This window comes from Equus caballus, chromosome 15 (genome assembly GCF_041296265.1).
Source record: "Equus caballus isolate H_3958 breed thoroughbred chromosome 15, TB-T2T, whole genome shotgun sequence".
NCBI classification, from domain to species: Eukaryota; Metazoa; Chordata; class Mammalia; order Perissodactyla; family Equidae; genus Equus; species Equus caballus.
This window is the reverse complement of record NC_091698.1, coordinates 45,669,146-45,682,104: the sequence shown is the minus strand read 5'-3', so window position 1 is coordinate 45,682,104 and position 12,959 is coordinate 45,669,146. Positions and strand designations below refer to the sequence as shown.

The following is a 12,959-nucleotide window of genomic DNA, read 5'->3' as shown; positions in this document are numbered from 1 at the left end:
TATTCTTCTCCAATCCACCCCTGTGGCTTCCTGCAAGCTTGGAATCCCTCCACCTGGGCCACACTCAGTCCCCGGGGAGGTATCACCCGCAGAAGGGCCTGTTAGCACAGAACCACAAACCACCCACTCCCAGGCTTCCTCTTCTTACCCAAGAGGATATGAAGGCCCAGGGAGCAAGGCCCTAGGTCCTGGGGAGGAGAAAGCAAGCTCGGAGTGGGGTCGGGGGGTTCCTCTGCCCTCACCAATTAACAGATCAGAGAAACTGGGTCCTGAGGGGCTGGGACAAGAGATGGGGTGTTTCACAGTGGTGATGAGAGGGTGGTTGGAGGGGACAGGCATAGCTGGGACCAGATCTTGAGGCCTGGGGCACATACAGATGGGAAGTGGGGACGGGGTGAGAAGGAAAGATCCAGAGGACACAGAGGGCATGCTGTGGACAGCAGCCCCTGAAGAATGAAAACATTTATGGAAAATCAACCCCCTCCTGTTCCTGGCCCCGCATCAACCCCCTGAGCCCCTGGGCAGACCCACATGTCTGGCTGCAATCTTGGAGGAGCCCACGAGGTTGCCATCACCATCCAGGACATCGATGCCTTCCTGCAGCTCCCCGTACCGCATCAGGACCACATTGCAGATATTGGCACTGGCTGGAGAGAGAGAGGGGAGCAGGGAGCAGGACTGAGGGGTGAGGATGGCGTTCCATCTGCTGGAGAAGACTACTGGGCTCCACCCTCAGCCCGGCCTCCCTACCCCAGGCAACAAAGGTTCTGAGTAAGTGCCGAGTTCAAATGCGGTGGGCAAAGGTGTGGTTCTGCTGCTCATCTGCCTATCAGCCTGGTGAGGGACTTGGGGGCCCTCGGGAACCTGATGAGCAACGGTGGAAAATAACGAGTGTTAGGGAGGAAGGGGAAACTGTTCAGGGGCTTAGAGAGCGACCAGCGATCAAGGATGCTGCTTGCCTCTCCTCGGGAGCAGGCCCCGCAGGCAGGCGAAGTGGATGCCCATCTGGGAGGGCTCTCTGGCCTGAAGATGCATCATTAGTTCCTGACGCTCCACCATCAGCAACTCAGTCCCTAGGGCTGCCTTTCTGGGCATCCTCTTCAAATGCCAGCCCTCTACATTCAGTCCCTTGTTCCTCTGAGTGAATCAAGATCCCAGAGATTTGCTTCCCTGACAGCAGGTGCCAGAGCAGGCAGGAACCTCAGTGTTCACCCAGCACCACCCCCTCATCATATGGATGGAAAATTGAAGCTCAGGGTAGGGGGTGACATCTGAGGTCACACAGCAAAGTGGGACAAAGCTGAAAGGCTACAGTGCCCAGTCTTTTGGTTACCCAGGAGATGGGAGAATTTGGGGGAGGGGGGGGTCAGGCAGAGCTAAAGGCACACCTCCTACATTCTTGCTTCAGATGGTTGAGTTTCCTTCTTTGGCCATGCCCCACCAATCTCAGCTGAGATCATGGGGACCTGGGCAGAGGGGAGGGTTCTTGGCTCCTCAGTTAAGCGCTGGATCCCGGAGTTTGTGGGCCACCCATCATCTGGTGACCAGCACAGGGAGGCTCTTTTGGCTCCTCTCTCCTGGGACTCACATGGCTGGGCCTGGGCCCAGGGCCAGTACTGGTGCCGACCTCGCCTGAACTCCTCCAGCCCTGCTCCAGGATGGAAGTGGGGGGACTTGGGGGTGGTGGGCGGGTGGGGAGTGGGGGGTGACAAATGTGGAGCCCGCCTGCTTCACTCCTCCCCCAAAAGCGCTTTGCTGTGTTTAAAGTTTTAATTTTTGCTAATTAATGTCAATTAATTTTGTATAATGAGTGTTTAATTTTGGGGAGTGTGTGAGCCTGGGAGCGACTGCAGTTCTGGGCTGTGAACGCTGATTAGCATCAACACCTGCTGCTTCCCCACTCCCTCCAGTGGGGGGGCACCGGGGTTTGGGGAACTGGAGGGCGGCAGGGCCTCGTGGGCAGGTGGAGTGGGAGGAGGACCACAGATGCTCCTGGTGCCCGAGCCAGCGCTAGGGAGCAGAGTGGTCCAGGGTGCTCACTGCTGTGGGACAGGGGTCTGCAGGTGAGGGGCGGCTCAAGACTCTGGGGGTCTCCGAGCCTCAGTCTCCCGTTTCAATAAAGTGGGGAGGTGGAACAAACAGAGGGGAAGACCGAGATGCTCTGCAGTCTTTGGAGAAGAAAAGCAGGAACCAAAGGCAGTTTTAAAATGTATTTACAGCACATATGCCATCTTTGAGGAGCTCTCGCGTTTCCACACGACACTCAGCTGCAGTGGTAACCACGGGCAGACCTCTTCTGCATCAGGTCCCTCCTGTCCCCACACCAGGCATGCTCACCTGTCTCAAACAATGGCTCTCAAGTGGGGGCGATTTTGTGAGTCATTTGGCAACGTCTGGAGTCATCTTTGATTATCACGACCTGTAGTGGGAGTGCTAGTGGCATCTAGTGAGCAGAGACCAGAGATGCTGCTAAACATCCTACAATGCACAGGACAGCCCTCACAACAAAGAATTATCTAGCCCAAAATGTCAGTAGTGCTGATGTTGAAAAACTTGTCTTATATACATCCAGAGACTGAGAGAATTAGGAAGCTGAGTCTGGGGTAAAGGAGGAGAGGTTGGGAACCTGGGTTTTGGCCCAGCTGGGCTTGGGTTCCGACCCTAACTCTGCATCTCACCCTCAGAGGTAAGCCCCTGCCAGCCCCAGGGGCTCCCAGGGCTCAGGGCCCACAAGGGCCCCCAGAGTGGCCTTGGGAAGGGGGCACCTGGCCTCTGTGTCAGTGACACGCCCTCTAGTGGAGGCAGGAATGCTCTATATCCCTCAGGCTCCTGGGACAGCCAGGCCCTCAGTTCCCAGGAGGGCCAACAAAACCATTGGAGAGGATCTTGGCGTTTTCTGTCCTGAAAGGCATCAGTCTCTGCCCTCAGAGAACCGCCCCCCCCCCACCCCCCCCATTCCAGGTTGGGAAAGGCTACAGGAATGTGGTCCACGGGATGAGCATCTGCTTAAAGCTAGAAGCCGCTGGCCGACACTCTGTGAACTCCACCCCCTGCCCAGCCTCATGGTGGCACCTCGCTTGCTCTCTGCAATTTCCAAATGTGCAACGTAACCACAGCAGGACAGGGCAAGACTTGGTTCAAATACAAAACCACTTGAGACGAAAGATAAAGCCTGAAATGAGCTGAAAACCCAGTTTCTCTCCCCTCAGACAAGCCCCTCCAGAACACTTTTTGGGATGACAACACTCCCCTCTCATCTAAGCTGCCTGCATGGAAAAAAGACAGAGAAAACCCTAAAAGCTTCAGAATGATGGCGCCCCCCAGCCTCCTCCCTCGGAAAACCCACAGTTCTTACTGCCTACTCCAATGGCACATGCCCTCTAATCTCTTCTCTCAACTGTGTACACTGGTAGTCCAATTATTGAGCACTTGCTGTATGCACAGGTTACTAGCCATCCCTGCCTTTGAGCACCGAGAATGCCAGTCTGCTTCAGTGATTTCATTTCCATGATCTCATCTAGAATTTTCAATTCTGCTATATTCCTTTCAAACCCTCCCTGGTCCCTCCCATCCCACTCCTGGCAAGTACAGCTCTGGAGACACCGACACTGAGAGCCTAAGCAAATGAAAAAGAGAGGGAGAGAGAGACCAACCATGGGCCATGGGTCTCCTTTATAGCCCACCAGCAAGATCTATTATTGACACTACCAGCAGGTTAATTAAGCAGTTTGTTAGTGATAATGTTAAGAAAGCTGGCACATTTTCAACTCAGATTGACACCATTCAAGACTCAGGCGTAACTGATGTTGGAGCAGCGATGCTGGGAGATGTCACAGGATGAGAGAGAGAGAGAGCGAGAGAGAGAGGGAGAGAGATTGCTTCACACTGATGGCAAGTTCAGTGTCAAGTCCTGAGGAAAATATGCTCTGCACTGCTGCAGGTGTTCTTACATCAGACCCATCGCGGTGCAAAATCATGCAGATTGTGAACAACTAATGAAGCACCGCGTGAAAGGGACAGTGTAGGGAAGAAGAAAGAGCAGTAGGCAGAAAGACACATGCACAAGAAAGTTCTCAAAAAGACGACTACAGGCGAGCTTGCCCCCTGAACCAGCACAGGAACAGACACACAGATCGATGGTGTTAATAGTCCAGAAACACACCCACCAGTAGGGGAAATGAGGCTGTGGTAAAGCAGTTGTATTAACTCGCAGGGCAAGGACCGTTCAGACACAGAGGCAAAGCAATGGGCTATTCGTTTGGAAAATAAAATACCATAAGTCCTCTGTTCTAAGATGCATTTTCTCATATTTTAATGTGCTAAAAATCATGATGTGCCTTACAATGGGGGGAACCTTACCTGCTCCCCATCACAACTGCCTATGCATGGGTGAACTTGGCCATGTGTAGAGGTATCTGTTCGTTCAAGTGTCACCTCAGCTGCCTACAACAATCCAGACAGAATTTGAACTTAAACTTAGATTCCTAATTGTTGCCTAAAACATCTTTTTAAAACTTACACTATAATGGAGCACGGACATGAAAAGTTATTGTACATGCAGAAGATCGTCTGCCAGCTACCAGGCAATGCAATTAAAGGCAGCAGAAATTGCCAAACCATAGATAGCTACCCTAAAGAAATGCTTGCCCATATGCACAAAGAGACATTTACAAGGATGTTAATTATAGCACTGTTTGTAAGAGCAAATAATTAGAAACAACCTAAATGTCCACCATTAGGAAACTCACACGGGAAGATCTCCAAGACAAACTTATATGAAAAAAGCTACTGATTATGTACAGGATGGTTTACTGAATGTTAAACCTTGTGGCTGGTATACACACATATGTGTGCATAAATCCACAGGTAACGTTTTGGGAGGTTTACACCTCAGAGCGCGATCCCCTTGAGGAAGGGAACTAAATTCAGCAATTAGGGACTGTTGAAGGACTTCCACTTTTTTCCCCTAAATTTTTCTATACGGTTTGCAGTTTTATAATGAGAACATAATCATGCTTTATTTGCCTACAAAGTGAAAAACAATTGCCAAACTTCTCAAAGTAGATCCTGAAAACGTTCCAGCCAGCAGGGTTTGGCGTGACCTATTCACGGGTCCTACACTTAGGCATCTCTATATCAGAAACTTCGTAAAGCAGCTGATTAACTTCAGGAATGTTTTTTCTTTCAAGTAAAGAAAAAAAGGAAACCACAAGTATAAATATATAGGAAATGCAGACAAAAAATTCCCAATATTTTTTTATGTGCTTTGAAATTACACTTTAAAAGGGGCTGAAAGGGTCACGATTAGAGGCAGGGATTACCAAAAGCAGTGGTGGCCACGATGCTGGGTTTAACCACCAACGTCCAAAAGAGAATCGGAAGATGTGAAAAAGGCTGAGACTCCAGCTCTGTGGCATTGAAGAACGTGACTTGGATTGAATATGTAGCGAATGCTTGTTTATTCTGTCAAATGAACATGAAATATAGTTCTCTCCTCTTCTGAAAGGCCATTATATTCATGCCTCTTATAACTGAGCCATCTTAGACTTGAGAAATACGGCGTTTGATACCTATTTATGAACCATGTTACAATAAATGAGGAACTGGGAAAATATATTTATTATATATGACAAAGGGCTACTAATATTGATCTGTGGAGGGTCACCGACTCCCAATAGCTGTTCTACTCCCAAAAGATTAGTCTAAACCAATTGTGATAACCCTGCCCTTGCCGGTAATTGATTTAGGAAGGGAGATGTGGCCCATCCTAGCCAACGAGAGATGTCTGTAGGGGACTTCTGGGAAAGGTCTCCTCCCAGCTAAGAACAGGTGGCCTGTCCCCTGGACAGCAGTGGGTTCTGGATGCGATGCCTGAATTACTGCTGCCATCCTACAACCATGAAGGAAGCGAGCCTGAAGATGGAGGCCCTGGCAGAGCAGAGACGGAAGAAGGGCCCTGGACGCCTCACTCTGGACTCGACCTTTGTAACGTAATGCATTTCTTTATTACTTAAGCTGGTTTGAGTCTGTTACTTTCAGCTAAAAATATCCATAAAATATATACAGAGCTTTAAAAATTATTATGGAAAAGATACAGTGATTGAAGTCACAGAAAAATATTCAAGTAGGAATTCATAAAAGAAATATTAAAAAATCAATGAACATGAACTCAATCGATAGATTTTTGAATTTAAGAAAAAAGTCAACCTGCAGGAGTTTTTACCTGTTTTGGAGACTAATCTGCATTGGTTAAATGCTTTACAAATAGCTATTCCAGGCGTGTGGCTTGCTTCCTCACTTTGTTGATGGTGTCTTCAGTCACAGAGTTTAATATGTAGTCAAATAAGTGATCCTTTCCTCTTCGGTATATAATTTTTGCGTCATCAAGAAACTCTACCCCTACTCCAGTGTTCATCTATATCTTCTTCTAGAAGTTTTCACATCTTATTTTTCACACTTAGGTCTTTAATCTATCTGGAATTTATTTTTGTATATGGTATGAAATAGGGATCTCCTTCTTTCTCTCTCTCTTCTATTTGGAAACCTAAATGCTCAATACAGTTAAGAAAACATTCTCAACCACACTGGAAGCTGGAAAATTGCAAATTAAAATGAGAAAAGAACTATTTCAGATGGACAGGAATTTTTAAAGATTGATAATACCAAATGTTGAAGAGGTGTCGAAGAGGACGGAGGGAAACAAAAATCCAAACCCTGCAGGCAGAGTACAAGCCAGCGAGCTCATTCAGCAATTCCAGTAAAACTGGGGACACGCGCCCTCTGACATTTCTCGGTACAGCTCCCAGACTGGTCTCTCAACACTGGCTGCACAGTGAGACCAAAACTGAGGGAGGGCCCAGAATACCCCTGCCCTGGAGAAACTCCCACCCATGTGCACAGGGACCCACGTACAAGGTTGTTTAGTGCAGTGCTGTGTATAATAACAAGAAACTGGGAACACCCAAATGTCCCCAGTTAATCAACTGTGGAATAGTCATGCAGCAGAACGCCCAGAGCAGCCAAAATGAATGTATATGTATTAACATGGATAAATCTTAATGAAAAGTAAGTTTTAAAAGGATATATACAGTACAATACAGTTAATGCATTTAATGTAGTTAATGTAAATTTAAAAAACACATAAACATAAGCTGGCCGGGTGGCGCAGTGGTTAAGTTCATGCTCTGCTTTGGTGGCCCAGGGTTCGCAGGTTCGGATCCTGGGCGTGGACCTACACACTGCTCATCAGGCCATGCTGTGGCGGCTTCCCACATACAAAATAGAGGAAGATGAGCACAGATGTTAGCTCAGGGCCAATCTTCCTCACCAAAAAACCCCCACATAAACAATACAATTTCTGGTTTGTAGTACATACACATATGACACAATATAAAAACATAAATGGGCAGGATGCAAGTCAACAGCCATCCCACCAGGGAGAGAAGGAAGGGACCAGAATCACAAAGGTGAAGGGCACAGAAGGCTTTGGGTGCATCGAACATTTTTTTTCTCTATTTCCTATAATATTCCATGTGTTTGAAATAATATTTCATAATTTAAAAAAAAAACAGCCACAGACTGAATTATTGTGGCTGTTAAGAAGGATAAGTTGGAGTTCTATGATTACCATGGAAATACATCCAAAACTCATTGTAAGGCTAAAAAGCAGTTTACAGATTTTTCTTTTAAAAACTTGAGAATTTGGGGAGTTTCACAACCCATATTGAAGTGTCACAAACTCAGGACTGGGAATTTCTGGACTGAAAAATCGGCCTGTAAATGTAGGTGTAGGCTGACTCTGAAGTTCAGGGTCTCTTAATAAAAGATTCCTGCTAACACATTCATCTCCTGGAAAGCTCTTTTTTAGCACAGCTGCTCCCTAGCTTGAGATTCTTCAGTGGTCCCCATGAGCCATGAGACAAAGCTTGAACTCTCAGCTAATATCCAGGGCTGCAGACCCCCTCGCCTCCCTCTTCCCCAACAGGCCCGGCTCCTCCTGCACCCCTAAACCCTCTTCCCCTGCCTTGTGCTTCCCCACCTTCTCTGCCTCTGGATTTCAGGATTTATAAAATCTCTGAGTTGGAAGGCCAATGATTCAATAAGCATTCTCTGAGCACCTACTCTATGCCAGGGCCTGGGCAAGCCACCCAGAAGCAGGTGACTTGGTCACATGTGCATGACCTTCACACTTTCTTGGGCCAGGCAGCTACACGGACACTTCCCTAACCCAGGGCCAGGCAGCTCATTCCAGTAACAGTCAGTTTTCCAGAAGATCCTGCTGCTCTGTGGGACTCCCATTTATCAGTGCTCCTCTCGATGCGTGGAGTCCAGAACTAAACCAACTCCTGTGTTCTGGGTAGCTTGTCTCCAGTGACGCAGCTGCAGTCCAAGGGAGCCTCATCAGAGCCACCCACCCCGCTGCAGGCCTACTCAGCCCACAGGGTCCCCGGGGCTTTATCCTAACGATTCAGCCAAGGAAGCTCAGGCCACCTACACTTGTGCAGCTGCATTTTCTGAACAGTAAGCCTTCTAACAAAGCTGTGAGACCCTGGGTCCTGGTGCTCTTGCCCATGAATTCACAATCACTGCCAAGTTGCTGTCCTGCTCCTGAAATGTGACCCAGAGTCACATGTGACCAAGGCAGTTACAAAGTAACTGAAGGGGACGAGACTGAAGACAGAGCCCTAGGACATTCCACTGGAGACCTCCCTCTGGCTGACTTGGCCCCACTGCCCATGTCCTCATGGGGCCTGACATGCACCAGGGGCTCATGCCAGTCTGGAGCTGCCTTCAGTTCTGGCACCCAGCCCAGCCCACCCATCCTTCCAGATCCAACCCAGAAAAGTTGGAGGATGTGCCCAGGATGACCTGGTGAGTGGTGGACCCACTGGTCATCGTCCCTAGGCCTGCCAACTAAGAGTGGATGACAGTGTTAGTGAAAACTTATGTAAGAAAACAGAACATTCAAAAACCAATTTTAAAAATGAAAGGAAAAACAGAGTAATGTCTAAGAAGCCACAAAAGGTGGTCACCAATGTCATCAGGGTGGGGTTCCACTGTGGGTGCCCAATTTCGAGCCTTTTCTGCCAAAGCACTCATTTGATCACCAAACAAACCCACATTGAACACTGACTGTGTGCCAGGCACAGAGGAGGCCTGGAGGTAGGTGATGGATGACTCCCTGTCCTGTGGAGCTCACAGTCTGATGAGGGTGGCAGAGTTGGAAAGAAAACAGGCAGTTCCACAAGAGACATAGGCACACACAGGGGGCTGTGCTCTAATGCTGATGGCGCTACCACGGAGGGCTTCCTGGAGGAGTGGTATCTGAGTGGAGAAATGAAAGCCTGGCAGCCAAGGGAAGGCAGAGGACAGGGCTGAGATAGTGGCAAAGAGCAGGGACTCCAGGCAAGCAGGGCCATGTGCAAAGGTGGGGGGCCCAGTGGGAGAGGCAGGAAGGGAGATCACAAGATTCACCACAGCTGCAGTGGGGTACTCGTAGGGGCAAGCCCAGGGGCCAGGTCAAGGAAAGGACTCGTGGGCCTCCAGAGGAGCCTAAAGGCCATGGACACCACATCATCACTGACCTGGATGGAGGCAGCGTAAGTCGAGAGGCCCAGGACACAGCTGACACAGATGCACGCTGCTGTCTTTTAAGCACAGGGGATGAGGGATGGGAGAGGAGCAGGCTGGGGACTGACCCTTGGGGCTCGGGCACACTGCTTTGGCCACCTCCCGGACGGGGCAAGCAGGGCAGATTGAGCACCAAGAGAGGAGCAGTGGGGGGGAATCAATGACACTGAGACCCACGTGGGCAAAGGGGAACATGGAGATGGGGCAGGTATGGGGCACACTCCTGTGAACGAACAGAAGACCTTCTCCCAGTGATTGCCCAGACACCCTGAGGACCGCTGGGGAATGCAGAGATGTTTTCATGGTGATGAAATAAGCTGTGACATTTAATGCAAGGGACTGCTGCGGACCGCACAGGAAGAAGTCATTTCCCAGCAAAGGGAGGATGAGGCTGGCATTTCTGGTCCATGCAGGAAGGTATTCCCTGTGCGAAGAGTTGGCTGGCTGGTGATGAGGCTCAGGCCTTCCCCGCCGGGTGCTCAGAGCCCAGATGGGGGTCTTTATGAGCAGGTAATGCTGCTTGTCCCCTGCTCTGTGGGGATTCAGCCAGGCAGCCTGGGCGTGACCATCAGAGCTTCCTGCCCTCACCCTGCACACACACACACACAGAGCCTGGGTACACAGATGTGCTTGCCAGGTGATATCTGGGGTCCCCACCTCTCAGCTCCTGGCTGAAGCCCCTGGCCTGCCCATTCCTGACAAGGTATGTCTGCTCCTCCTGCCAGTGCCCCGTCATACCACTCAGGACCTGGCACACCCTCCTGCGGGTCACTCCTCCCAACCCCCACCCCAAGGCCTCACAGGAAGGCTGTTTGTGGGGCCTGCCTCCCCTAGAATGGACTCTGCTCATGGAGACTGGTGGCTGGACCTGGAGGGGTGTATTTTTCCGATGCCTCCCCGATTGACCTTTAATTACACTGTTTGCCCAGCTCCCCAAACCATTAACTTCCACCTCGCAGCAACTGCACGTCAATTAATGGAGGGCCTGCTCTGAGCTCCAGCTCCTGAACACAATTAAGCGCGACAGTCCACAAATAAGAAAGAACTGGAGAATTAATTAAGGTCTAAACAAATTAATTACCAGTCCCCAATCGATTCTGATGCCAGCACACATGCTCCTGCGCTCACCGTCTCTCCTAACATCTCCGTGCATAAATAGAAACTGAGATTTCCCACATGATTGCTGTTCTAGACCAGGGCAGAGCCGGGCTCCAAGACCACCTTGAAGGAGAGGAGGGGCCGTGGTGAGTGTCCTCGGGGCTTCCCATGTACTCAGCACACATGTGTGCACATGTGTCAGTTGCGCACACACACACACACACACACACCTCTGGCTGAAAAACCAGGGTGAACTTGAAGGTGGAGGGCTCCTGGTGGGACCAGTGAACAGCCCCGGCTGCCTCTGGACGACCTCCCTCGGTTTCTGGGCTGCAGGGGTGAGGGGATATCCAAGTGGGCTTGAATTGGCCCTGGGCTGGGCCTGGTAGGCCTGGTCTTTGGCCAGCTCAGGATAACTTTCAGCAAGTCTTAATTTGTTTATTCTCCAGTAAAATGGGGATGGCTCACTCTGCCATAGGGTCCTCCCAGAGAGAGAATGAGGAGAGTTGAGGGGGAACAGAGGCCTGCTGGGGGAAATTGCAGAGCCCCTGGAGTACCAGGATCTGCAAACCCAGAGGAGGCCTGCAGTGACTGTCAGGGAGGTCTCAGTGGGAAGCAGCTGAAGTGGGGTCTGGGCCAAGGCTAGAGAGAGGTGGGAGTGGCAGGGTCAGGTTTGGTGACCAGGTATCCCGTGTCTGGAGCCTCGTGCCCCTGTCTTGGGCAGCATGTGGGGTCCAGAGAAGAGAGGTCTCCTCCCACCTCCCAGACTCCAGGCTGCAGCAGGGCAGGAGCAGCTGGGCAGAGCAGAGGGAGGAAGCCACTGACTCCTGGGAGCCTCCTTGTTCCCCAGACCTGAGTGCCCAGGCTGCCCAGGAGGGAGGGAGGGGGGAGGTGGCCTCTGAGCACAGGGCACACAGGCCCCTTCAGGACCCCCCTCCCCTGAAGACTCCCTTCTGCTCCATCCCCTTCCCCACACACATCCCAACAACCAGGGCTTAACCTGATCACTTCCACTTGCCTCAACCTACTTCCCGTGTGCACTCATGGCTCTGTGAGTCCTGTCTCCCCATCAGGCCAGGGGGCCAAAGGGGCACAGGACCCTCTACAAGGAAAAGCAGGTCCTGAGCAAGCTTCTTGGTGGTCCTAATGGTGGCTTGGCCCAGTCTGGCCTACTCTGCTGTGAAAAGCAGGTGAATACCTGGCAAGACCTAGGCCTTGCCAGCATGCAGTGGGTTTAGAGATGCTCTGTCTAAGCCTGGGGACAAGGTGGAGGGAGGCCAGTGCAGGGACTAGATGGTGGCCTGAGAGGACCAGGCGCTTTTGAGCCCCTGGAGGGTGAGGGGCATCCTGTTCATCTCATACACCACTGTGTCAGTGTTGACCAGGGAGTCGGTAAGCACCCATTCGCAGATAGCCCTGGGATGGACATCAGGTGCCAGAGAGACAGAAGCCTGCACGTCGGGGAGGAGAGCCTGGGGCAGGGCGTGGAAGGTTGGCAGGCGTACAGGCAGGACTTGGGCAATGGGCCTGAGGAAGCAGCCAGAAGGGGTTGCTTCTCTCAGGATCCTGGTAAGCTAGGGCTATCAGACTGTAAACCACACTGGGCGCAACCTGTGCAACTGGCTGGGGATGCATGGCCCAGCCCTCAATAGGGGCTGGGCCAGTGTGAGGGGGCTGCAGGCTCCTCCCTGAGAAGAACACAGGAGAGGAATCAGGCTGGAGCCCAAAGAGGGATAGGTGAGAAAGCCTTAGGTGAGGATGGCAGAAAGGGTCAAACCCAAAAGCAGGGACTCTCCTCCTAAAGGGGCCACAGAGAGGTTAAAACCTTCCCCAAGGTCACATAGCAAGATGGCCGGCAGAGCAGAGCTCGAATGGGCCGCTGGCGAAGCACTTGTATGAAGCTTGACTCAAGGACAGATTACATCTCAGCCGAGACCCAGATCCAGTCCAGTGCAGCTGAGAGCTGCCCCCTTCTCAGGCTGCATTTGACCCTCCAGCCTGGGACGGCGAGGAACACGAGATTGGCGGCCGGCCGTATTCACTCAATTAGGCCCCTTAACAAAGTCTGATCTAAAGAGTTATTCCATTAATGGTCCGCGCCAGAAATAGCTGAGGGTTCATTAAAAGTGTGGAGTTGCTATAGCAATTATCTGGGTTGGCTGAGGCTCAGCCGGGCGGTTGGTCCTGGGAGTTCATTAGCCTCTGGGCCATCGAGGGGGTGGGGCTGCCCA

General features: G+C 51.1%; 1 protein-coding gene across 7 annotated transcripts in view; it reads right to left on the bottom strand.

Annotated features, from left to right (window-relative positions):
* Positions 1-12,959, bottom strand: part of SFXN5 (sideroflexin 5) — a 108,024-nt gene that overhangs the window by 27,382 nt on the left and 67,683 nt on the right. For 3 of the 7 annotated variants that reach the window (XM_001488626.7, XM_023618896.2, XM_070236243.1), the window contains exon 11: positions 532-647. The exons of 1 other annotated variant lie outside the window; for it this stretch is intronic. In XM_001488626.7, the coding sequence (XP_001488676.1) occupies positions 532-647 (116 nt within the window). Of the gene's footprint in view, positions 1-531; positions 4,444-12,959 lie in introns of those variants that run through there. 3 more of the 7 variants (XR_011426373.1, XR_011426374.1, XR_011426372.1) reach the window with 3 other exon arrangements.